Below are 22529 nucleotides of genomic sequence, written 5' to 3'. Positions count from 1 at the left end.
CGAACTGGATCTTTCCAACGCGCGCCTTGCACTAGCTTTCCTCACCTCCACGCCTGCGAGCCTCTCCGTACGGAGATTAAAGTACTTGATCAGCTGTTCCCATCAGCAAGCAGACGGCCTATGTGAGAGGCGCCGAGTCGGCTCATTAGGCAACAGAAGAAGTTAAGTCGGTGCACATACGGGCACGGGATCGCTTTCCTGCCCGAGAGAGAGGCGAGCCCCAAGCCCGATAGTAGTTGATCACCTCGCATCACTTAACGCCGAAAGACAAAGATATAGGAGCGTTGTACCCGCCAGGACGGTGCCTCCTTCGTCCCGAACAATGTCACGAAGAGCCGTCCTTGTCCTTGGAGCTGGAGAGCTGGGGATGGCTGTCCTTCGCGGCCTTTTGAATCATAAGGACATCTTCAAGGTCTCTGTCCTCCTTCGAGCCAGCACAGTCAACAAAGGTCCAGACGGAGACACTCGCCTCGCTGAGCTGAAGTCCCTCGGTATCGAATCATTCATTGCAGGCGACATTCAAGAAGACTCCGATACCTCGCTTGCCTCGACGTTTGCGGAGTTCGACATCGTCGTGGGCTGCACCGGCTTCCTGGGCGGGCCAGGCACGCAAACGAAGCTAGCGCGCTGCGCCATCGAGGCGTCTGACCGCAGGCAGAAGGAATTTCGCTATGTCCCCTGGCAATTCGGCGTCGACTACGACATCCTTTCCCATGGCAAGTCGCTGGGCCTCTTCGACGAGCAGTGCTCCGTCCGAGATCTTCTCCGTTCCACAGCATCCGGCGACCGCCTCAGCTGGACGATAGTCTCGACGGGCATCTTCACTAGTTTTCTCTTTGAAGACGCTTTTGGCGTCGTCGAGCGCCAGCAGGGCGGTGCAGTGGTAATTGTGAGGGCTCTCGGAGACTGGGACGTAGAAATTACCACAACAACGGTCGAGGATATCGGTACATTGACGGCGGCAATCCTCCAGGGCTTTGACGAGAACAGGGATAGGGTCGTTTTTGTGGCTGGCGAGACAATCTCTTATGGACGCCTGGCCGACGTCGTTGAGGGTTACCTAGCTGCAAAGAAGGTGTCCGTCCGACGAGAGCGATGGGACCTCGAGCGGTTGCAAGAAGCACTGAGAGACCAACCGGACGACGCCTTAAAGAAGTATCGTGTCATCTTCGGCGGAAAGGAGGGCATTGCTTGGCCGGCCTCCCAGAACTACAATGTACGAAGAGGGATAAGTGTACAAAACGTATCAGGATGGCTGCAAAAAAAGCAGCCTTTCGCCTGACTTGGCCTTTCTCAAAGACAGCGACAACAGTGTATCTGCGAAACGTTACAAAAGGGAAGCGAGCATCCTCATTGCACTTGCTAATAATGATATCGGACCTTGTCGTGACTCGCCTTCGGGAGTTGGAAACGTGTATCTTGCTCGTCGAGGAGCTTTTTCGTCATGCGTTGGCCAATTGACCAAGGCACGAGGGTCCTCTTGATCTTGCCTAAACCGCCCACAGAAGCTATGCTTGTATCGACCAGCTGCTTTGCGAGGCCTACGTCCCCCGAACGATCTTGGACAAAGCTCCGCGTAACCGCCTGCTCAAGAGTCATTTGTTTCTCCTTCGATTGGCCCTTCAGCCAAGAGAGGAGATCGTTTGCAGTCTCGAGCAGCTTGGGGGGCCATTGATCCAGGACCTGTGATTCCGCCTCGAGGACAAATTTGAGCTCTGTGTACTGCGCCTCGATTGGCAACTGCGTTCGGCAGCCAGCCCTGTAACCCTTTGAATCGAAATCTAGACGATTGAGAATCGCGTGGTAAGAGTCCAAGCATGCCGGCATCTGAGTCCAGCTCAGGTAGTTGAGGTTGTCTTTCTGTCCGTCGCGCGTCTGTACCCAGAGATTAGGGCGGTGTGTCTGGTCGATGAATTTGCGGTTGATTACGTCCATGAATGTCTCGCCGTGCGCGTCTTCCATACCAAGCATCTCCTTTAAGATGCCCAATCTCTGGCATATCTCAAGCATCCACTTGAGCTCGAATGCGAAGCTGTACACCCACAGAATCGTCTGGCCGTACAAATTCCTGGCACGAAAGATGCTGCGGGCTGTGTTTTCGTCATAGAGATCGAAGATCTCGTTGAGGTGCGTAAGTTCCACGCGACGTAGCAGATGCAAAGCCGTCTTGCCTGGTTCGCATTCTTGGACAGCAAGCTGCTGAATGACGGTCCGGTCAAGCCAAGTGTGGAAAGCCCACTTGCGCAAATCGATATACTTTTCACCTTGCACAAAATCGCTCTCCCAGTAGTCGTTATTTCCAACAAGGTGGTGCAAGATGTTCTTGCCATTTGCGTCTCGTGCCAAGAGATCAGCGCCATTGTCGGTCAGGAACTTTATCTCCTCGGGGCGACAATAGTTGGAAAAGCGGACCTTGGCCACGATCCGGAGCAATGGTGTCATGCCTTCGCCATCCGTCTGGTTGATCCATCGTTGCCAAAGGTGGGGCGGTGCCGATTCCTTCAGGGCTTCCAATGCGCCATCCGTGCGGTGCGCAGCCAAGCTGACAGGGTTATTCTGTTCGATCCCTTCGCCACAAATGATCGTTTCTACTTGTTCTTGGTCATCGAGTTCCAGGCGCGTGATGATGCCTCCCCGACCTTTTTCTCCCCTTTTCAGGGCCGCAAGTATTTCCCTGCCACCTTTAAGACCATTTTCGAGGAGCTTCCCTACGCACTGTGAGTAGAAAGGTTAATATAGTCGGTGAGTCCCCTTGCGTATGGAAATCGGAGAGCTCCTCGCCATCGGCTCACCTTCTTCGCCCCGCGCTTCAGGGCAGCAACAAGAATCGAGGGCGAGTCTTTCGCGGAAGAGCTCTGCGGAGGGGGTGCCGCATCGGCGCCCGAGACATCTTTGGCCCACTTTGTTTCGCGTTCTCCGTTGATTGCTGAGAGCAAGCCGGGGTAGTCGGAGTATGTGAGAGGAGTCTCCTTTTTAGCCACTTCAGTGACAGGCAGAAATTTCTCGGCCGCATGGCCGAGGTAGATGTCTGCCCCTTTGTTGATCTCGAAGACGTCGAGTAGCGCTGTCCAATTGTCCTTTAGAAGCGCGCGAGTGACCCAATACTGCTCTCCAAGAAATTCTGGTGCGTGCATCCATGAGCTTAGCAAATATCGTCCATCACTGCAAGCTGCCATCTATACTCACCTCGGTCCGTTCTCCAGAGGTCATCGAGAAGATCCTCTCGACCTTCTTCCTCCAGACGGCGCAACAAGTACAAAAATGGTTGATGGAATTTGGTTATATCTATTTTGCTGGTGACGGAGCTCTAATGAGCGAAGACATGCATGTTAGAAGACGAAAGCATTTTGCTCACCCGATCAGAGGCTTCGGAAGCTTGCCTTGTCCGTTCCCGCCTAAACCCTTCTCGTCGTCGGAATTGTCTTTCTTCTTTTCCTTATATTCATTGTCGACAGCGTCATGATCATCCTCGCCGTCATCGTAGTCGTCGTCAGTGTCCGAGTCTGGACAGCAAATTCTGAGTCAGTTATTCTCACCTATTAGCAAGATTGGCAACTTTGCTCACCATCGTCTTCAGCAATCTGGACGTGCGGCTTTTGAATGGCGGCCTCCGCTTTACTCCTCTCCTCGGGCGTAACGTATTGCATCCTTGTGCTTTTGGCCAATTCTAAAGCCGCGTTGTACTGGCCCCTCTGCACAGCAAAAGTGAGGATATTGAGCTCTTGAGGATACTGATGGTATCCATTTTCGACAACACCCGTGTAGTCTAGAACTTGAATGGAAGCATCCAGGATCTCTTCAAGTCCTCTCGCGGCGTCCTCAAGGCGAGTGAGCGCACGAATGGTTTTGCAATCGCCTTCCCAAGCGGCTTGAACTAGACGCGAGTAAAGACCATTGAGTCGTACTGGCTCAAAGGAAGGTCTGAATCTGCTACTGTCACGAGTGAATTTGATGGTGGGTTTCTTGGTCTTGAGCTCGGTCCATAGCTTGTCATTCTGCAGTTTGCGGACCTCAGCGGGCCTTGGGCTCTGAAAATCCATCCACTCCTTGCCGCTCCCCCATTCCTCTTCAGACGAGATGCTGAGCTTGCGCTTCTTCGTTTCGGCGCTCTGCTGTTGCCGATCCGAAGGCGGAAGGTCTTTCACGATCTCGCCGAATGTCTTGGCCTCCCTTCGTCTCAGCTCTACTGCAAGGTCTGAGTAATAAATCTGTATCGATGACAGAACCTCTGCGTGGTGCTTTTTATACTCTTCCCTTCCTGAATCTGCGCGCGTCGGATTGCGACTCTTGTGCCACTCAGCCTTGAGGGTTAGGTAACGATGCGTTGCGGTCCAATAATCTTCCCAATTGTCGAAGTCGCTCATTTTCGCAGCTTTCTTGTCGATCTCCTGCTGTTGCTGCTTCTCAAGGTCCTCATTCTCCTCTTCACGGCAGACGCCGCTCGGCACCGAGCCCAATGCCAATGAAGCCTTATTAGAAATCCGCTCAGCTGCATCGAGCAATGTAAGTTTCTGCCGAAATGTGCTATAATCTTCGTGGAATGACTGTTGGGTGCCGAGGAGTCGTGGAACAGCCTGCTTGCCGTAGAGGAGAAGCTTCCAGACGTTGTTCATAGCTGCCATCGATGCTTCCAGAGGCTGGGTGGCGCGCGGGCTCCATAGCTCGCGCTCATCCTGCAGCTCACTCATGCGGTAGTCACGCTTTTGCGTCGCGAATATCAGTTTCCGAGTACCGAGCATGATCACAATCGTGGCCTTACCTTTGGAATTGCGCAGAAATCCTCTCGATCCTGGAGCGTGGTGCAAGGATGAGCACCAAGCTTGACGAGGAAAGCCGCAACTCCGTATTGAGAGGTAGCACATGCAATCGTGAGAGCACTGGCGAGACCTTTGCTGCCGTAGTACGTTCTCCTGTCCTGAGCAGCGTTTCTTCTCTGTCAGAGCGGACGATGGTTGTACATTGCTGACGCAAAGCAACACTTACCGCAGCTGAGATAGGAAAATTGACGATCTTCTTTGCCCCGACAGGGTCGCCTTGAAGCAGGGCTACAATCAAGCGGGTCCGACGAGAGGTCACGTAGGTGTGCAAAGGCGTGTGAATGTCTTCTAGATCAGAGACATCGGCCTTGAAGATCTGGTTGCACGTTGCACCTGCTGTTAGCAGTGCTTTGATGACCTCAACGGCAGTGCTGTCGTCACTAATCAGTAGGGCTGCAGAGATGGGCGCCATCCTTTTGCAATTCTTCCTCGGGCTTGCTCCAGCGTTCAAGAGAAGCTTCACGCACTCCGTCGAGCCTGCAATGATAGCAAAGAACAGCGCCGAAAGCTCAGCGTCCCATGCGACAAAGTTGACTTCGAGCACATCCGGAGGCGCATCTTCTGCCTTGTCGACAGCCCCCTCTTCTTGTGGGTCTGCAACCACGACAGCATCGAGATCCTCGTCGGTCTTGTCAGTTTTGGCGTCGCGGTCGTCCTTCTTGGCTTGCTGGCCAAGGTTTTCGGCTTGCTTTGCGTTAATCATGCTGCGGTCCAGCATGGCCTTGACGAGCTCCGCATTCGCATTCTGAGATGCAAGCATAAGACAATTGCGGCCGTCGACGAGTCGAGCGGTCATACGAGCGCCACGGTCTAGTAAGAGAAGAGCCAAGTCGGTCTGGCCTGTTATTATGGCCATATGCAAGGGCGAGCGGCCGGCGTGATCTCTTTGATACAGAAGTTGCTTGACCGGGTCGATCAGCCTCTTCCTCTCATTCGGGTCAGAGGCGGTGGCATCAAGAAAGTCCGAGATAGACTTGAGGTCACCTTGAACAACAAGCCGCATCAGAGCCTCGGTTCGGCTGAGATAGGCGAGCTCCGTCCAGTCGGTGTCCGTAATGGGATGGTAGGAGCTGCTCATGAGCTGCTTGCCGGGGTCATCGACCATGAAGGCGATACGGCCATTGACAAAGTCAACAAACTTTGTCTCGCAGAGCTCCCGTTCCTCGTCCGTCTTGGGAGTGGGGCAGAGCCCACAGAGGTCCTCCATGACATCCTTGATTTCGAGGGCGAAGAAGCAAGGGTGACGGTGAAGTCCGAAGTAATCTTTACTTTTGGGATTAAACTTGCTGTTGAGCAGCACGTCATCCCTGAAGAGCTCCTTGCGAACCCTACCGGCATCCCAATTGGGTCCGTATGGCACCGTCAGACTCATGATGTCGTAATCGGACTGGTGAGCCCATTCTCCTCGCTTGGGCGTCTTGGTCTTGATGTCACCCCTGACGATTTTCTTGCTACGATTCCTTCGCTCCTGCCACGTCAAGTCGGGCCTCTGTCTGAGCTTGCGCTTCTTGTCCAGGTAATTCTCTCGAGCCTCTGTCGTCGAAAGCTTCTCCAAGACCAGTAGACGAGCGAGGCCTTGAATGGTTCCAACGGCGCGCTCATAAATGCTTGGATCAATAAGCTTGCGATCGAGCGATGGGTAGTACACTTCGAAGGACCGGTCGGCGTACTTGGCAAGGCGAGTCTCGTACGTTGTCGATCGCCTGGTGATATCAATGGCGTTGCTCTGAGTAACGAGAGAGACCAGGGCGCGCGGAGCTGCCCAAACACGCTGACCGTCGAAGCCAACGCAAGCACAGTCGACGTCGAATCCGTGGAGGATCTCGGCAGGCGACCGATATAGCCGTAGCACAATCTGTATCGTACGGTTGGGGTACTGGCTGACGATGGAGATCGTGTTCTTCGTGCGGATGTACAGGATGTCCTTGGGGATGGCGTCTGCAATACGCTGCGCCAGACGCTCGATCCTCGCCTCGGCTGTCTTGCTGTCGCCTCGTCCACCGTCATAAAGGAAAACATCGATGTCGGACGAGCTGTGCAGATCCGACTCGTGGTAGTATTTGCGAAGACCACGGCAAGTCTTTGCCAGCTCTTGATCCTTGTTGAGTAAGGGTGTCAAGCAGGTCAAAACGGCACCTCCAGCAATGAAGACACCGTCCCAATCTTCCGGGTGCATGCAGGAGAAGGCCATCTCGGTGAAGATGTTAAATCGTGCCTTAAACGTGTCAAGGTCTACGACCGCGCAACTGCCATGCTGACGTCTGAGACGATTGGGAAGTGGAAGGATGTAGTTCTCGTCCGTTGTCGTTGCGTCCTGACGAGGTCCACCAGGCTCTTCGGGCTTCTTTTTTCCCTCTTCGTAGTTCTTTTCCTCCGCATCGGCGGCCACTTTTCTGGATCTCGTCTTAAAGACGCTGCCATTCTGCGTCTTCTCGCCGTGCACGTTGATCAGGCCGACGTGAGGGTCAGTGATGGCTTTAGCGTTACGCTCTTTGGCGTACAGAGCTCGCAGAGCGAGATCGTGCTGAGCGAATGGTGAGCATGTGCAACGCACACATAGATCTTGTCTTTCTACTTACCTCCAGGCAAGGCTGCAGAGCCGCTGCGACATCGTCTCGAGGGCAGATGGTGGCTTCGTCAGGAAAAATGAGGGAGGAGAGCCTGTCCAGAAAGGCGGCGCCTTCTACCGTCTGCTGCTGAGTCGACGACATGATGGAAGTAGTTGTTGGCAAACAATGTCAGTCTGTCGCCCCCCTCATCAAGAATTGGCTCTCGATCAAAAAGCAGTCTAACAAAGGAAGGCGATGTATATCTTCGGACCTCGCGGTCGCTGCATCTGTTTTAGCTCAGTAGGAAAGCCAAAACGGGATTGATCAATAGAGCTCGCAGGCTCCTGGCCCCGCCTTGGTAACTAACGCTAATTCTGGTAGCGACACAGCCTTCTCCATGCGGTCTTCTCCTTAGTAGGTAGATTGCCAATGTCCTGCTCTTCCAAGGGCAGGCAGAGGTGACTGTGGTGATCCAGGCAAGAAAGAGTGATCAAGAGCTCGGGGCGTCAGATAGGCTGGCCACGTGCTCTGAAACTCAGCTTGCCTCCACAAGCCTCTTTAGGCCCCCGTACAGGCTCGTCACCTCACTCTTCAAAGCTATCACAGTCAGAGAGTGAGCGTCATCTAGCATCATGGCATCCATCCGCAACGACGACGGCACCGTCAATCTCGAGGGTGTCTCGCGCCACGTCGAGCATCTCAAAGGGTGAGTAGCTCGATCTGTTGATGGCGATAACGGGTGGCGTCCAGACGCTGAGCTTTGTTATCGGATCAGCAAGTACGCTCAGAACGCAAAGAACTACGAGGCCAACACCGGCAAGAAGATGTCCTTCAAGGGCGCCGAGGACGTCGGAGCAGCTTCGGGTACACAGGGAGAGAGCGCTGGCGAACAAGGGCCAGAAGTCGCATCGCAGACGGAGTCGAAGAGCCAAGAGCAATGATTAGTCGCATGGTACCCAAATTTCATAGCTATAGGTCGATGAATGGTTCATTTTCTCAGTCACGCTGCAACATCCGTTTGAGTAGCATTTACTTTTCATTTCATTTCAGCTCAGCAACAGCAAGAGGAGAGAGTGACGAGGACTGAGAATTTAGTAGTTGTCCTGGTTGCCACCGCCGTAGCCACCGCTGCCTTGGTTGCCGCTGCCGTAGCTGTCGTTGCCGCCCTGGTTTCCGCTACCGAAGCCACCGCCGCCACCCTGCTGGTTGCCGCTGCCGTAGCTGTCGCTGTCAGAGGAGCCGAACTGGCCACCACCGGAGCCACCCCGCTGGTTGCCGCTCGAGTACGAGTCGCCCTGGTTGTTGCCGCCGAAGCCACCCGAGCTGGTGCTGTCGTTGCCGCCGAAGCCACCGCCGGAGCCAGAGTTGCCGCCTCCGTACGAGTCATCGTTGTTGCGGCCACCGCTGCCGCCGAAGCCGCCGCCGGAGCCAGAGTTGCCTCCGCTGCCGTACGAGTCGTTGCCCGAGTTGCCTCCGCTACCGTAGGAGTCGTTGCCCGAGTTGCCTCCGCTGCCGTAGGAGTCGCTGCCCGAGTTGCCTCCGCTGCCGAACTGTCACAGTGAAGTCAGTATCATAGCAAAGTGGGACGAGGGCCGACATGTCACTTACGCCTCCGCTACCGCTGTTGTTGTTGTCATTGTTGTTGTTGTTGCCGCCGCCGCCGAACTTGTTCAGCATGTCGCGACCCTGGTCCGACGAGGCGAACTCCTTAGCCTTGTTGATCATGTTATCCATGGTGGGCAAGATTTGATGTGGGTGGGGTGTTCGTGAAATGTGTTCGTGAACGGGGTGTGGGTGAGAGGTAAGGACAGCGCAGGCGCTAGCTTATATGTCTTTTTGCTCCACCCCGGTCCTGGTTCCGCGCCCAGCACACACGTCTAGCAAGTACTCTGCATCGCTGGCAGGGCGAAGATGTGCAATGCAGTGCAGTGTGGTAGTATTGCGACGGGCATGGCATACATGGCCTGGCCCATGCACGGGCGCTAGTGTGTGCCCGCCATGTCATCGTGCGCTTGTTCCCGAACAAGGAACGTGCTTTTTACCTAAGTGGTATAATGGGATAGCTCGACTATCACGATTATCAGCACTGCATCAGCATACGACGCAGCTTCTCTATTCCAATTGCGTGGCAACACAGCCTTTGTTCTGTCTCATGGCTGCCGAAGCGAGGGAGGAAGATGTGCTCGCTTCAAGGATGCCCGTGCGAGGGACATGAATATTAAGGCTGTTGCTGCCCGAGGCACAAACGCCAGAGGGCACGCACGGCAGTCTGGCCGCTCCACTCTCGCTAAACAAAATTCTCGCAGCGGGGGGCTCGAATTCAATTGTATCAAGGTTGGACTGTAATCAAACATGAAGTCATAAGATGGCAAGCCACATTGGCGCACAATTATTGCAATAGCGTACGTAGTCCAGGAATGATAACGATAGAGGAGGAGAGTCTGGACTGGTTTGTGCACGACGGTCCCCGTTTCGCCACATTCACATGCCGGGAAAGGGGCATCGAGAAGCACCGCCCATAGGGTAGCTAGTCACGAGTCCCACAGAGGACAACACGGCATTTGAGTGGTATCCGAACCTCCGTCCAGTCTCCCTCGCAAGGAGATCCGGCATGATATCTTCTTGCCACCGCAAATCAATTCACAATGCCCGAGTGCGTCGAGATCGTAGCAGGTGGCTTGGCTCGGTGATGGAACAGACGCCTTCAATTGCAGTGGCGGTGTTGCAACAACACTGATTGACACCCAAGAGTCTTGCGTGAAAGGAAGAGCAGCAAGATTTCTGTGTGGCTCCTCTTGCTTCTCATCAGGCCTGTTATCGGCCTTTGCTCTTCTCCTTGTCTCCATAGAAAGCCATCGAAAGAGCTGCCCGGCGGCTGGTGCGAAGCGATCGTGGAGCTTAGTGACACAAAGTCTGTCATTTTACAAGTTCATCACGTGCAAATATTTTGGCTTTCCTTCCCCAAACTCATCGATGCCTCGTCAATGCGCTGAGCAGCGATCATCACGACGAGAACGACGACGCCGCCACAGCGACAATCCACGAGGCTAAGGTCGAGATCAAGGTCGAGCAAGGATGAGTGCACAGGCTGAGTCACGGCAGCAGAGCCGGATGCTCTTTGTCAAGAATCTCAACTACACCGTGTCTGGTGAGTGTTCCTCTGTGTGCCCCTTTCGCTCCTTGTACGGCCTGGGTTCTGACCCTGCTGTCCTGCCCATTGTTCAGGCTCGGACCTGTATGAGCTGTTTGGGCGATACGGGGCCATTCGTCAGATCAGGCTGGGCGATGGGCCCAAGACAAAGGGGACGGCATTTGTCGTGTATGAAGAGATCTCGGACGCGAAGAGCGCACTGGAGCATCTGAACGGCTTCCACTTGCAGGAGCGTTACATCGTCGGTGAGTAGCTTGCATATGTCCACACCCGAAAGTGAATGCGAGCTGACTGAGTTTGAGAGCAGTGCTGTACCACATGCCGTCGAGGATGGCCGCCAAGGCCGATCTAGCAAGACGAGAGGCTGAGCTGCAGGCGCTCAAGGCACAGCATGATATCAAGGACGAATGAAAGTAGACATAACATGTATCTTTAGGCGACCTGCCTACCCTTGTCGGGCAAGGATAGCGAGCAGCACTGTACAGTATACCAATGTAATCTGATCAAGCTCAGAGGCAGATTCCATCATACGAATTTCACAGATCAGATCAAATAGTGATCAGGTATGACATTGGGAGGGACGTTCAAGTCTGCTACATGACTGTCGAGGCTAGGAGCAATGACTTAGTAGCGGCCCTCGAGCTGCTGGGAACCCTCGTCGATGGCGTGCCTCTTGGCCTTCTCCCTGTCGATGTAGTCGAGGCCCTTGGTCTCAGCGAGCTTGTCGACCTCGGCACCAACGAGTCCGGCGAAGATCTCCTTGGCCATCGAGTGGTTGGCAGGCTTGCCCTCGCGACGCTCGTGGTCCTCGTACTGTCCTCGGGAGCTATCAGTGATTGCTCTAGGTGTGAGCAAGACTTAGAAACTCACAGCCTTCATGGCCTCAAAGGCAGCAGCACCTCCGATCAGCTCGTGGGAGAACTTGCCCTCGTGCTGGCCTCCGTAGACCTCCTGGTGCGACTCGTGGCTGAAGAAACCCATGATGTGTAGGTGTTGTGTATCAAGTGCTGGTGTTGGCGATTGATGATGAGAGGGAGAAGTGAGCGCTGGGGATTCTCGCGCGCTTATATATGCCTTCTTGGGGACATTGCAGATTATTGATAGCTCTATTTTACAGCTAAGCGAGGGAGGACCGGGGAGGGCTAGGTCCTGTACGGCAATGGGCATGTGCTGTGTCACATACACTGCCACGTAGCTCTACCTCTTTTTGCAATCAAAGCACCGCACCACACTACAATTTTGGTGGCTCGAGCCCTCTTGCATGTGGCTCCTCCCGTTTCGAGCCCAATCCGACGGAGAATAGCCAAAAACAACCTCGCTGCTCCATCGACGTCTCAGCTCAGCACATTGCACGCAATTTGCGACTAGCTTGGAAACGAGTGGAGCCGCGACATGCGACTGGAGAGGTGATGTCAAAATGCAGTCTGTTTGTTTCATCAAAGGGGAAGAGCACAATAGTACTAGCCAGGAAGGTGGGAAACGCTCGCTTTTCAAATTGGCGATTCGTGCAGGCCGGCGGGGCGCTGAAGCTCTAATCGTCCCTCTTTCCCTCGAGAGCCGCCGGGAGTTTCGCCTCGCGGCCGTCCGGCAAAAAAGCTAAGAACACGTGTATCACGGCCCCGACTCGATTCGAGACCAACACTATTCAGGCGAACAAACACAGCCCCGGCTTTAGATTTTTGTCGCGCCTGGACTCTCAATCTATCCGCCGCTCAGGCTGTGTGCAGACTGCGCGGTCATAGCAGATCACGAGCTGCAATGATCTCCCAGCCGACAAATAGAGCCAGCGCGAGATTGTGTGGCGCTGTCATGGTGCGCGAAGGCGGTCGGATTAGCGGCTAGACCTATCGAAGCATGGGTGCCTGTCAAAGAGGCAATTCCATGACATGCCAAATTTACTTTCACGCCTAGCGTTCACCGCTGAGCACCGCTTCCCTCCCCCTCTTTCTCAATGCGTTCCATGTCATATGCACAAAAGAACTGCCACCACCGAGACTCTGAGGCTTGAATGTGAACTCAGGAAAGTTGAGAGGACCTCGTTGCCGGCTTTGCTTGTTGTGCAGCAGGCCAAAGAGCGGATTAAAAGAATTTCCTCTCCTCTATTTCGGAGAAGCAAGCGTATCATCGGTGCCTTTCTTGCCCGCTCGAAGAAACATTCATCAGATATGGAACTACACTCGTTTGTCAGAAGCGTCTTGTCCTCACAGCTTTCAAACACGCAGAAGCACGCAGGGAGAGTGCCAGTGAGAAGAAATAAAAATATTGAGATTGGGCGGAACTACTGACGCGCCAATATTTTTAGAAGAAAAAGGGGAATGGAGAGACGACGAAGAGAGACAGCATCTACTCATCGTCGCACTGGACGAAGTCCGACGAGCCGTTCTCGTGCATCACGCTGGCGCAGTAGTCGCCCGTGTTGGTCTGGTAGATGACTCTGTAGGCGCCTGGGCTCACGTAGTGGCTGCTGCTGCTCGTGTCTGTGAAGTGCCCGCCGTCAGCAAATGGTTCGGACGGATGACGTAGCAGCCGATGAGAGAGACTCACATGCGTATCCGTTCTCGAGAGGGAACTCGGACCAGGGAGCGTCACCGCAGACGAGTTGCTGTTGAGCAAGAGAGGGATGAGGATAATTACTTAGCGATCGATTGGGGGAGGGAGAATAGCTTTTAGGTACCCACGATGTCCTCCGAAGCACGGTGCTCGTAGTTGTGAGGGTAGTTGTCAGGGTAGTTGCCCGAGGCGGAGTCGTCGAGAGCAGCGTTGATGGCGGTGGTGATGTCATCGGAAGAGAATTTGTGGCCGCCGCAGCTGGTGCCGCTGGGGACGCCAGACTGAGCAGCGGCGAACCCAAAGACGGTGGCCAGGGCGAGAGAAGCGACGGTGATGAACTGCATCTTGATCAATCAAAAGACGGTGAAGAAAGATAAAGAGGGGGGAGAAAGGGAGAGTGAGGTCCAAAAGAGATCTTTGAAGGAGGTTCGAGGAGATCGATGGAAGAGGCCCACTCTTATACCTTATCGAAACCCCTCTCGTTCTCCTTCCATGGTTGGCGTTCGACAGTCTCCTCGCAGGGAACTTCTGCATACAGGGAATATCCGGGGCAATAAATCGACAGACAGGGCCACGGGCGAGTTGCCGACGGAGCTAGCATGCAGCGTCCGGGCGTCCATGAGGTAGATAGATAACACGTTCGCTCTGTGGCCGAATCAGCAACTTTGCTTTACAAAAGCAACCCACAGCAGCAGGGTAAGGTTTGCGCATCTCACAACCTCCTTCTTTTTTAGCGTAGGCTTCTTTCTTCTCGGGCAACGAGTCCCGCCTTCCTCAGACCGCAGGCAAGCAGCGGCCAGGTCCCGCTGCCCTTCCTTCCGGCGAGAAGAATTAATTTGTTGTCTCTAGCGCGCAAAGAGGCTAAGAAGTCAGGCACCATATAAATTTGGGTCATCACCCCTTTACGGGTTATCACACAGTCCGAGGCGGACACCCACGTTCTTCTCTGTATAGTCGGAGCTTGTTTTTGAACGACGGCAATGGAAGAGGGAACAGGGTAGCGCAGCGAATCTACGAATTCTTTGCGAGTCGACCGGCCAGCAGAATCTTTAAGCCTCCACGGCCACGGGACGGACACATAGACATTGATGAAGCACTGATCAAGAGGTATAGACAAAAAAGGGGTTCTCTTTGTCGGTGAAATCCCTAAAGGCAATCGCATCCCGTTGCTTCTTAACCTCCTCGTCATCCCAGCCCCTCTCTCTCTTGAACTCCTCAATCAAGGCCTTCTTGCGCCTATTGTCCTTCGCAACGAGAGCCCTCAGCACGAGCGCGGTACCCGCTGCTGCAGCGAGTGTGACGAGGACGACAGTCTTTCCTGGGATGTAATCCGGTGCGTCCTTTTGCTGGAAGATGTATGAGCCAGCAATGTTACCGGCGCCGAATCCGAACATCATGAGAGCGCTCGAGGAAATCTTCTTGCTGTAGCCTGCAACATTTGTCGCGTTCCATGCAAAGACGACTGACAGGCTCGAGCCAAAGGTCGAAGTAAGGTAGACGGCAAAGACGAGCGTGTTGCGTCGCGTGCCCTCGGCGTGCTCGCCGCCCTTGCCGAGCCCCACCAGGATGGCTGCACCGACAATGGTGGGGACGAGCGCCACAAAGACGGGCAGGATGCGTTCGCGGTACCGGTCCGAGAGCCAGGCGCAAAGGAGCGTAAAGATGGTGGCAAGCACACCCTGGGGAATGCCAATCAGCAGCGTCTCTCGCGAGCTGTAGCCAAAGCCCTTGATGATCTGGCTCGAAAAGTTTGAGAGACCGCCATTTGGGATCGAGGTGAGGACGACAAAAACAAAGACGACCCAAATGCGAATATCGCCAAAGGCAGCCTCCTTGAGCTGATGCAACTTGATCTTGCGCTGCGTTGTGCCGGCGGCGTTGTCACGGACCCTCTCGAGAGCAACGCGTCGCTCGTGTTCGGAGAGGAATCTCGCACGACTTGGGCTCGCTGGCAGCCAGATGACGACAATGGCACCCAGGACAAAGGCGAAGAGACCGAAGACGACATAGAGCAAGCGCCACGGTTGGTAGCCAAAGGCGGCGCCCTTGTAAAAGGTCACGGCGTAGGCAATGAGCGGGCCGACAATCTGGGTAAGACCATTGCAGGCATAGAAGCATGCAATGCGGAGCGCTTGCTCCTCCGTTCGGTAAAAGGCCACGACGGTGGAGATGAGCACGGGCGTCACGCACGACTCGAGCATGCCTAGAAGAAAGCGGAGGGCGAAAAAGGGCGCAAAGGACGGATTGATGGCTGCGCAGGCAAGCACGATGCCCCAGGCCATGACGTTAAGGCCGAGGTACACCGTTGGTCCTCCCCAGGGAAAACGCTGGGCTAGCGAGGCGGTCGGAAGGACCCATGCCAGGAAACCAAAGTAAAACCCGCTGGCGACGATCGAGTACTGATTGCCCTTGATTGGCAGACCGGTCACGGCGGCATAGTTCAGGAGCGTCTTGTCCAGGAACTGTGAAAAGTATACGAGAGCGAGAAGGATCGGGACACGCCGATCAATCTTGCGACGGACCGCGTCTGCCTCTTCTTTGCTGTACTCGAGCGCGACTTCTCCAGCGACGTGATAAGCCTCGTCGACGGCTGAGCTTCTCGATGGCACGCAAGTGAGCTGAGGAATGCCCCTGTCGTCGACTCCTTGCTGCTGCAGCTGGTCAGAGACAGAGACGGTCTGTTTCTCAGACGCACCAACGCCAGCGCTGGCGTCGGCGTCCTTAGAGGAGGCGCGAGAGGGGACCTTTTCGACGCTCATCGTTGGGGGGTAGGTGTGACCAAGTCGTCTCATTCGCCACCCCACCCTTTTGTATCACAATCTGGAGCCTATCTCAACAAATGAAATGAATTGGACCCTTCTCAGGGCAGAGAAAGAGCAGAGGGAGAGGGAGAAAAAAAAGAAGAACACCGTTGAGTCGGCGACCCCACGCTGAAGATTGCTGATAGCCACCTAGCCGTGCCGTTTTGGAACTAGTCAAGCAGTAGAAGGGCTTGGTGGCCGACGCGCAGTTCCCACTCTATTTACCCACTGTTAGCGCCGCCCTGTCTCGGTGGGTTCGCGCGTAGGTCGGAGCACACGGCGAGATAGGAAGAAACTATCACCACCTTATCACAGATAGCAAGGCTTGATTACTTGATGCTACGAAACGGTTAGCTAAAGAATAGCCCTACCTAAAGAAGATCCCTTGCCTTGTTCAACAGAAGAAAGCTTAATTTTCAGCGCAAGACCAATCGGGTGCGAGCGCGATGAAAAGGACCAACGCAAAACACTGCTTCCAATCGCCTCTGTGCTCCATGCCAGAAAAGCCAAATACTGAGCGGTGAGCCGTGTCTCGTAGCTTGTGCCGGCATCGAGGCCTGAACACCGGTGTCTCAGAGACTGACGACCACTCGGTAAGTGGGTTGGCTGTCCATGGCAATTATTTACACAGACAAGGGCGACGACCGCATCGCGAAATAAGATGAATCGGGACACTTCACATTGCAAAGACTCCACTCCCACGGAACTTGCGATCCCTCTATTCTCAAAGACGAGAAGGCTCTCTCCTAGGTATATGTCGCGACATTGAAGGGAACCAGAAGCACAAGTGAGCACGGATTCGTGCAGCAACAAAAGACTCGGGGCTGTTGTCTTAGCTCACGATTCCTGAGGCTTCTCCGACGTGCGTGCGACGATCCACCTGTTGTGAAGTGAGTCAGGGTCAATTAGCGTCTGTATCAACGGTCAGAGAAGGAGGGCAACGCACTGGACGAGATAGTTGATGTATTCGACCTTCTCGTTGCCCTGCTCGTGCCATCCCTCGTGGAGGTATCCGGGCCAGGACTTGTACTCCTTGTCGGTTGCGTCGAGCTTCGACTCGAGCTCCTTGCTCGCCTTTGGGTTCGTCACGGGATCCGCGTCGCCGTGGCTGACGAGGATGGGCACATCCTTGGGCCAGCGCTTGTAGCCCTCGGTGAGGAACGTCGGTCCACCCGTGATGGGTCCGAGGATGGCCTTGAGGTACACGTGGCCATCGCAGAGCGGGTCCTCCTGGGTCCACTTGACCACCTCGGGGTCCTTGGACAGCTCCCTGGGCGCCACCTCAGCAAACCAGGGCATGTTGGGGTATATCTTAAGCACGCCCCTCAACAGTGGCACCAGGAATCCCGGAGGGGGGTGGGTGAGGGTAATCCAGGGGCTCGACATGATGACACCCTTTATCATGTCCTTGGTCTCCTGCGCTGGTCCGCCGTCAGCGGTGCCGTCGCGGGTCATGAACGCAAACGAGATGCCGCCTCCCTGTCTCCAGCTGTTAGCCTGCCGAAATAGGATTGCAAGAAGGAAGGAGGGGGAGGAACACGAACCATGCTGTGGCCCATGAGGAAGATAGGAACGACGTCCTTTCCGAACTTGTCGTCGAGCTCCTTGCGCTGCAGCTTGATGAGGTCCGCGAGGTCCTCGAATTGCTGCTTCCACGTCGTGTTGCCATGCTGCTTCTTGGCCTCCTTGTGCTTGCTCCACGTCTCGCCAAAGCCGCGCTGGTCGAAAGCGACGACGTAGATGTTTGCCTGGGCAAATGAGGGAAAGACGTGGTTGTAGCGCCCGACGTGCTCGATGAAGCCGTGCACAAAGACGACGGCGGCCCGTGGCGGCTTCGAGGCAATCGTCGAGGGCAGCCACTTTCGGGTGCGAAACTCGAGGCCGTCGTGCGACGACTGGAACTTTGTTTCCTCTGCCGTGCCTGGGTCGGCCACGTTGACTGTGGGTGGTTGTGCTGCCATTGTCAGTCTTTACACTTGAGAGAGAAATAGGAGCCTCGATGGTCGCCCAAGCCAACGTTCTCCCGCACGGATCGCAAACCTCCACGGATGCCGGTGGTCCGTGAGTGCAAGGTATTTGCACGTGACCACATCGCGAGATTCACATCCTGGGTCGTTGACGCCTGATCTAATCGTGGAGCCCAAGTAAAGGTGTCAAGAGCTACGCCGGTAAGAAAGCCTCAAGCACTTCTTGTCATCACAGCGTGCAGCGAGGCCACAACTGCTACATCACAACTACCATTCCTACCCTCTCGAGCAAAATCGATGAATCAAAATAGCGAGATGGGGAGCGCAAAAGGGTTTCCGTCTTTTGTCTCGGAAAGTCGAGTCTCATCTCGGCCTCTCGATGCGGCGCCGGGCGTGTGTGTCTGCATCTGCGCGTGTGTGTTGGTTCCTCTGAATTTTTCTTGTTCTTTCTATTTTCTAATTACCTTACTGTCTCTCTGTGTAGCAGATTTTTTTTTTCTCTCTCGCGCGCGCCTGTGCCCGGAACATACACACCCAACCAACACCCATTCGTCGCATTCCCCTTGCGAAAGAGAAAGTCGCTCCCAGGATTTTCTCCCTCCCTCCTCTTCTTACCTTGGACCATCCTGCGAACCTTTCCTTTTTCCGCTCCTTTCTCTCTTTCCCCTCACATCGTGCTGCCCGCTCTGCTGTGCGTCGACGACTAAAAAGCGCTCGGGAGGATAGACGACAAAGGCCACGATGACGGGTGCGCAGGTGGAGGACGGGGGGATGGCCCCGTCTGCAATCTCGGAGCAGCAGCTCCAGGAGCGCCATCCATCGGCAGAGCAGCACCAGACAGCTGGTCCATCGTCGACCCAACGAGGAAGCGGCCCCTATACGCCTCCCCGGAACGCATTTAATGACCTGCCGACGCCGCCGACGTCGCACATTGAGCTCTCGGCATCCACGCAGCCTCCCACGGTCCGGCGAGAGGGCGTCGACGAGGCATCCGTATCGCAGCGCCTTGTCAACGACGGGCCCTCTGACCGCCACGATGACAGTCCCTCGGTCGTTGCGACAGCGCGACGTGCCAAACGGAGCAGTGGGGCGCCGTCGTCGTCCACGGCCAGCTGGGACCTCTCAACGGCCATGGCGGCCACATCCTCGTCGTCGACGCCCAAGAAGCACAAGACGGAGCGCGACGCCGTTCTGCAGGAGCAGCAGGAACACGAGCGAGAGCGGCGAGGCAGACGCATGCGTGGCGCCAGTGCCACCGTCGACGGTGCTGATGGATACGCCAACATCAACGGTGGCGATGGCGCCGTCGACGATGCCGGCTCATCCCGCTCAAGGACACCTTCGCCCATCACGGGCCACCTGTCATATCCCTCTGCACTCGCACCTTCGCCCGACGAAGTCAAGATGCTCCTCTACGGCGAGGACCAGGATGGCACCGAGGAAGCGAGCAGACCCAACCGGGTCGCCCGCGAGGAGATGCAGGCCGTCATGGACAAGCTCGCATCCATGGGACTCGCCGAGGCAGAGGCCGATGCCGGAGCAGGACAGGCCGATGTGCCGCGGGAGAGGGAGCTGGCTGCCATGGTGAGCTGCATTTCGCATCCACTTGATACAAAGAGCTCTGTTCCAACTAACCTCTCGCTCGCTCGCTCGCTCGCTCTTCTCCAGCTCAAGAAAGTCGTTGCGCATGCTCAGGACCAGGAGGCCTACATCGACAGTCTCGAGCGAGGCGTGAGTCAAGGCCTCTCTCATTCCACCGTGCAGATGCAGATGACTGACAGAGTGCCCTCTCTCGCAGCTGCATACAACGCGCATCTCGTCCATCTCGATGATGAGCTCGCTGCGGACAAAGTATGCCCACGAGCTGGCCCAGGAGCTGTCGTTGCGTAGCCGCCTCGAGGCCGAGCTAGAGGGCGCCCAGGCACAGGCAAAGATGCTCAGTGCCATGCTCGCTCGCAGCGAGTCACGCAACGAAGAGCAGGACCGTCAGCGGGCGATGAGTGCCGAGGAAGAGGTCATGTGGCAGGAGGAGATGAAGGGCCACGCCTCAGCCTATGCCCAACAGCAGGCTGCCAGGGCAAGAGCAGCCCAGATGGCACAAGCACAGGCACAGACACAGGTGCGGACGACTCAGACACCGGGCCAGGCTCAGACTGCGACAGCACGGGCCAAGCAGAACGGCAGCCCCGGCGTCGGCGCTGGCAATGGTGGCCTGGAGGAGCCCTTTGAGCTCAAGGCAGAGCCGACATCGCCCACCTTTGCCGCCACCGAGGCCGACGGCGAAGGCGCCGTCACTGGCTTGGGCATCTCTGCCCCCAGTACCACTGCTGGTCCCCAGCCCACTCCCTCAGACCCGGCCCTGACGGTGGCCAGTGGCTCCGGCTCCGGCTCCTCGCCCCTGTCGACGATCATCAAGGAGCGCAACAAGCTGCTGTCGGACAAGCGCTACCTCAAGAGCCGGATGCGCGACGCCGAGGCGCAGCGCGACCGTCTGGAAGCCGAGCTGCGCAGCATGAGGCCCCTCCTCGTCCGCGGCGCGCCCTCCAAGAGCGCAGCGGCCAGCACCCTCCTGGCTTCGGCACCCTCCTCGTCGTCACTTGCCACGCCTGGCTCCAATGCGCCCAACACCCCGAGTGGGCGGTCCCAAAAGAGGGACCGCAGCCGACGGCGGCGCGTGGCGACGATGGGCGATGCAGAGGCCGAGCATCTCCTCCTGGCCGCCCGACGGCTCCGGGTTAGCCATGCCAGGACGACGGCAGGCCGACCGCAGAGCTCGCCGAGCAAGCAGACGCCGCTGCTCGACGACGACGGTCGTCCACGCACGCCCCCGCCGCGAACGCCGCGCACACCCCGCACGGCGCAGATGAGCAACACGCCTCGGCGGGGTGGCCACGACGGCGACGCGACCGTCATGATGACCGCGGGTGGATCGCCGCGCAACGGAGCGATGCTTCCCGTCGCCCACCACAACGGCGGCGGCAGTCCCTTGGCCCGTCGCAACGGAGCGTCACTCGGCCGATGGGGCACGCACGAGCGCACGGACAGCATGCGCTCCAACGGCGGCATCGACGAGCTGCTCCAGGCCGCTCAGACGGTTCTCAACCCCGCCGAGCGGCCCACGCTCAGCAGCCAGGACCGGCAGAGCAACAGCAGGACACGGGGAGGCTCTGATGCCGAGGAAGACGAGCAGGAGGAGGAAGACGGCGACGACGGCGATGAGGCTGCCGTGTCTCGCCGACATGCGTTCCCTAGCGCTGGTGGTAGTGGTGCTGCTGCCACTGGAGGCGTCATGTCGATGGCCAAGGGCAGTGCCAATCTCAACAACGAATCGCCAAAGCGACGGCGCGTGTCGACGAGTGCCACGGTCGGTGTCGATCTGGCGAGCATGTCTCCTGGCAAGCGCATCGCTCGATTCGGGACAGTCGATGGCAAGCTCGGTGACGGCATGAGGAGGCTGCGGACGAGCACAGAGGGCGCCGAGCCCCTGTACCACTCGGCAGAAGAGGCCGGGCCCATGTCGTCGGGCGTCTTGAGCCAGTCGTCGGGCCTCAGTGCGCTGGACCTGCTTGCGGACCAGGCTGCAGCCAGCCAGCAGCCGAGCCAGAGCTCGGACCGGAGCCATTCGACGGCCGAGGAGGAAGAGGACGAGCTCGAGGTCCGCTCCGACATGTCGTACGATGGCATGGCCGTCGATGGCGAGGCGCACTCGCACTACTACCCACGTGGAGCCTACGGCCATAGCTATGCGCATGAAGAGAGCTACCGGCACATGCAGCAGCAGCCACCGTCGTCTCAGCCCAGCTCACAGCAGCAGCAGCAGCAGCAGCCCTCATCACAGGCGAGCGGCTACACCTACAGCACCCCGCCGCTCTCCCACGGATGGACCTCGCACCAGCCAGCAGGGCCCCGCAACGGCGTGTATGCGCCGCGGGGATCCAGCCCTCCATCATCAGGACGCTACTCGACGTTTGGACATGGACCACGCATCTCGTCGGGCGACGTCCACCTCATGTCCGCCGGCAAGGCCTCTCTGGCCAGCAGTGGCAGTGCACCGACGCTGATGATGATGATGCCCGAGTCACCCAAGGCGGGTCAGAAGCACAGTGCCCAGGCCAAGGGCGGCAACACGAGCCCAGACAAGCGGCTGCCCTATGTCCGCTGGTCCGAGGAGGAGGACCGCAAGCTGCGCAAGGCCATTGCTGACCACGGCCAGCGCTGGGAGGCCGTCGCCCGCGTTGTCGGTACGCGCTCCTACCACCAGTGCCGGCAGCGCTACCTGCTCATGCGTCGAAAGGAGGCCGCTGCCAAGGAGTCTGCCACCAACAACTCGTCCTCGGGTCGCAGCTCCGGCAGTCCTGCGCGCCATGCGCCGTCTGCCACTGCCGCCAGCTGAGGTGCCCGCGTCCACTTGCCTCTCTTCTTCTTCTCTCTCCTACCTTGATCCCCTTCTCATGTAATTTTCTTTTCTTGTTGGCGCGCACACACAGAGGCAGACTGATGTTTAGTTAACGTTCCGTAGCAATATTCCAGCATCATGATGTGGTTTTCTCTTTGCTCTGCGTGAATGTACCCTTCTCTCTTCCCCACTCTCAGCTCCCGACTACTGGCTTGCTGTCATCACCGGTCGTGGCGTTTGCGATGCACAGTTCGAATTCTCGCAACACGGACAAGGGGCCAAGTCTCGCTGCCGATTG

At 56.7% G+C, this 22529-nt stretch overlaps 10 protein-coding genes across 10 annotated transcripts; 4 read left to right on the top strand and 6 right to left on the bottom strand.

Moving 5' to 3' along the window:
* Positions 1–43: 43 nt before the first annotated feature.
* Positions 44–1723, top strand: FA10DRAFT_270138 (isoflavone reductase). The gene has a single exon (XM_025523012.1). The coding sequence runs from the start codon at positions 323–325 to the stop codon at positions 1280–1282; it is 960 nt and encodes a 319-aa protein (XP_025373784.1). The 5' UTR covers positions 44–322; the 3' UTR covers positions 1283–1723.
* FA10DRAFT_53296 (hypothetical protein) lies at positions 1323–7611 on the bottom strand. Its single transcript, XM_025525561.1, has 8 exons — positions 7397–7611; positions 4984–7341; positions 4760–4915; positions 3566–4700; positions 3356–3503; positions 3187–3293; positions 2793–3121; positions 1323–2715 (listed from the first exon to the last, which is right to left on the bottom strand). Exons 1-8 carry the CDS (start codon positions 7526–7528, stop codon positions 1363–1365), a joined length of 5718 nt encoding a protein of 1905 aa, XP_025373783.1. The 5' UTR covers positions 7529–7611; the 3' UTR covers positions 1323–1362.
* Positions 7612–7998: 387 nt separating this feature from the next.
* Positions 7999–8307, top strand: FA10DRAFT_289636 (hypothetical protein; the record flags this gene model as incomplete). Its single annotated transcript, XM_025524317.1, has 2 exons — positions 7999–8072; positions 8142–8307. The coding sequence occupies 2 exons, from the start codon at positions 7999–8001 to the stop codon at positions 8305–8307; spliced, it is 240 nt and encodes a 79-aa protein (XP_025373782.1).
* On the bottom strand, positions 8142–9159 carry FA10DRAFT_270135 (hypothetical protein). Its single transcript, XM_025523011.1, has 2 exons — positions 8975–9159; positions 8142–8916 (listed from the first exon to the last, which is right to left on the bottom strand). Exons 1-2 carry the CDS (start codon positions 9098–9100, stop codon positions 8458–8460), a joined length of 585 nt encoding a protein of 194 aa, XP_025373781.1. The 5' UTR covers positions 9101–9159; the 3' UTR covers positions 8142–8457.
* Positions 9160–10327: 1168 nt separating this feature from the next.
* Positions 10328–11019, top strand: FA10DRAFT_53314 (RNA-binding domain-containing protein). The gene is made up of 3 exons (XM_025525562.1): positions 10328–10514; positions 10592–10762; positions 10825–11019. The coding sequence occupies exons 1-3, from the start codon at positions 10442–10444 to the stop codon at positions 10926–10928; spliced, it is 348 nt and encodes a 115-aa protein (XP_025373780.1). The 5' UTR covers positions 10328–10441; the 3' UTR covers positions 10929–11019.
* FA10DRAFT_270132 (hypothetical protein) lies at positions 10883–11530 on the bottom strand. Its single transcript, XM_025523010.1, has 2 exons — positions 11388–11530; positions 10883–11330 (listed from the first exon to the last, which is right to left on the bottom strand). Exons 1-2 carry the CDS (start codon positions 11496–11498, stop codon positions 11142–11144), a joined length of 300 nt encoding a protein of 99 aa, XP_025373779.1. The 5' UTR covers positions 11499–11530; the 3' UTR covers positions 10883–11141.
* Positions 11531–12764: 1234 nt separating this feature from the next.
* FA10DRAFT_256943 (Ribonuclease/ribotoxin) lies at positions 12765–13666 on the bottom strand. Its single transcript, XM_025519829.1, has 3 exons — positions 13196–13666; positions 13062–13119; positions 12765–12994 (listed from the first exon to the last, which is right to left on the bottom strand). The coding sequence occupies exons 1-3, from the start codon at positions 13409–13411 to the stop codon at positions 12861–12863; spliced, it is 408 nt and encodes a 135-aa protein (XP_025373778.1). The 5' UTR covers positions 13412–13666; the 3' UTR covers positions 12765–12860.
* A 375-nt stretch (positions 13667–14041) lies between these two features.
* FA10DRAFT_53273 (MFS general substrate transporter) lies at positions 14042–15833 on the bottom strand. Its single transcript, XM_025525560.1, has one exon. The coding sequence runs from the start codon at positions 15824–15826 to the stop codon at positions 14168–14170; it is 1659 nt and encodes a 552-aa protein (XP_025373777.1). The 5' UTR covers positions 15827–15833; the 3' UTR covers positions 14042–14167.
* An 872-nt stretch (positions 15834–16705) lies between these two features.
* Positions 16706–17829, bottom strand: FA10DRAFT_289630 (alpha/beta-hydrolase; the record flags this gene model as incomplete). The annotated part of the gene is made up of 3 exons (XM_025524316.1): positions 16706–16748; positions 16815–17347; positions 17413–17829. The coding sequence occupies 3 exons, from the start codon at positions 17827–17829 to the stop codon at positions 16706–16708; spliced, it is 993 nt and encodes a 330-aa protein (XP_025373776.1).
* A 1780-nt stretch (positions 17830–19609) lies between these two features.
* FA10DRAFT_270128 (hypothetical protein) lies at positions 19610–22379 on the top strand. Its single transcript, XM_025523009.1, has one exon. It carries the CDS (start codon positions 19664–19666, stop codon positions 22226–22228), a length of 2565 nt encoding a protein of 854 aa, XP_025373775.1. The 5' UTR covers positions 19610–19663; the 3' UTR covers positions 22229–22379.
* Positions 22380–22529: the final 150 nt, after the last annotated feature.

This window comes from Acaromyces ingoldii, assembly GCF_003144295.1.
Source record: "Acaromyces ingoldii strain MCA 4198 unplaced genomic scaffold FA10scaffold_11, whole genome shotgun sequence".
Taxonomy (NCBI): Eukaryota; Fungi; Basidiomycota; class Exobasidiomycetes; order Exobasidiales; family Cryptobasidiaceae; genus Acaromyces; species Acaromyces ingoldii.
Note: the sequence above shows the minus strand (reverse complement) of the source record. Positions and strands in the feature narration are given on the sequence as shown.

What these genes read in the sequence shown, in the direction of transcription:
- FA10DRAFT_270138 (XM_025523012.1), top strand. Translation starts at nt 323, where the DNA reads ATGTCACGAAGAGCCGTCCTTGTCCTTGGAGCTGGAGAGCTGGGGATG.
- FA10DRAFT_53296 (XM_025525561.1), bottom strand. Translation starts at nt 7,528, where the DNA reads ATGTCGTCGACTCAGCAGCAGACGGTAGAAGGCGCCGCCTTTCTGGAC. An exon ending in CTCTGCAGCCTTGCCTGGAG is followed by an intron (nt 7,342 to 7,396) that starts GTAAGTAGAAAG and finishes CCATTCGCTCAG; the next exon opens with CACGATCTCGCTCTGCGAGC. An exon ending in TGAAGCGCGGGGCGAAGAAG is followed by an intron (nt 2,716 to 2,792) that starts GTGAGCCGATGG and finishes TTCTACTCACAG; the next exon opens with TGCGTAGGGAAGCTCCTCGA.
- FA10DRAFT_270135 (XM_025523011.1), bottom strand. Translation starts at nt 9,100, where the DNA reads ATGGATAACATGATCAACAAGGCTAAGGAGTTCGCCTCGTCGGACCAG. An exon ending in ACAACAGCGGTAGCGGAGGC is followed by an intron (nt 8,917 to 8,974) that starts GTAAGTGACATG and finishes TCACTGTGACAG; the next exon opens with TTCGGCAGCGGAGGCAACTC.
- FA10DRAFT_53314 (XM_025525562.1), top strand. Translation starts at nt 10,442, where the DNA reads ATGAGTGCACAGGCTGAGTCACGGCAGCAGAGCCGGATGCTCTTTGTC. An exon ending in TCTCAACTACACCGTGTCTG is followed by an intron (nt 10,515 to 10,591) that starts GTGAGTGTTCCT and finishes CCCATTGTTCAG; the next exon opens with GCTCGGACCTGTATGAGCTG. An exon ending in GCAGGAGCGTTACATCGTCG is followed by an intron (nt 10,763 to 10,824) that starts GTGAGTAGCTTG and finishes GTTTGAGAGCAG; the next exon opens with TGCTGTACCACATGCCGTCG.
- FA10DRAFT_270132 (XM_025523010.1), bottom strand. Translation starts at nt 11,498, where the DNA reads ATGGGTTTCTTCAGCCACGAGTCGCACCAGGAGGTCTACGGAGGCCAG. An exon ending in CCTTTGAGGCCATGAAGGCT is followed by an intron (nt 11,331 to 11,387) that starts GTGAGTTTCTAA and finishes TCCCGAGGACAG; the next exon opens with TACGAGGACCACGAGCGTCG.
- FA10DRAFT_256943 (XM_025519829.1), bottom strand. Translation starts at nt 13,411, where the DNA reads ATGCAGTTCATCACCGTCGCTTCTCTCGCCCTGGCCACCGTCTTTGGG. An exon ending in ACCGTGCTTCGGAGGACATC is followed by an intron (nt 13,120 to 13,195) that starts GTGGGTACCTAA and finishes CTTGCTCAACAG; the next exon opens with CAACTCGTCTGCGGTGACGC. An exon ending in TCTCGAGAACGGATACGCAT is followed by an intron (nt 12,995 to 13,061) that starts GTGAGTCTCTCT and finishes GGCACTTCACAG; the next exon opens with ACACGAGCAGCAGCAGCCAC.
- FA10DRAFT_53273 (XM_025525560.1), bottom strand. Translation starts at nt 15,826, where the DNA reads ATGAGCGTCGAAAAGGTCCCCTCTCGCGCCTCCTCTAAGGACGCCGAC.
- FA10DRAFT_270128 (XM_025523009.1), top strand. Translation starts at nt 19,664, where the DNA reads ATGATGAGCTCGCTGCGGACAAAGTATGCCCACGAGCTGGCCCAGGAG.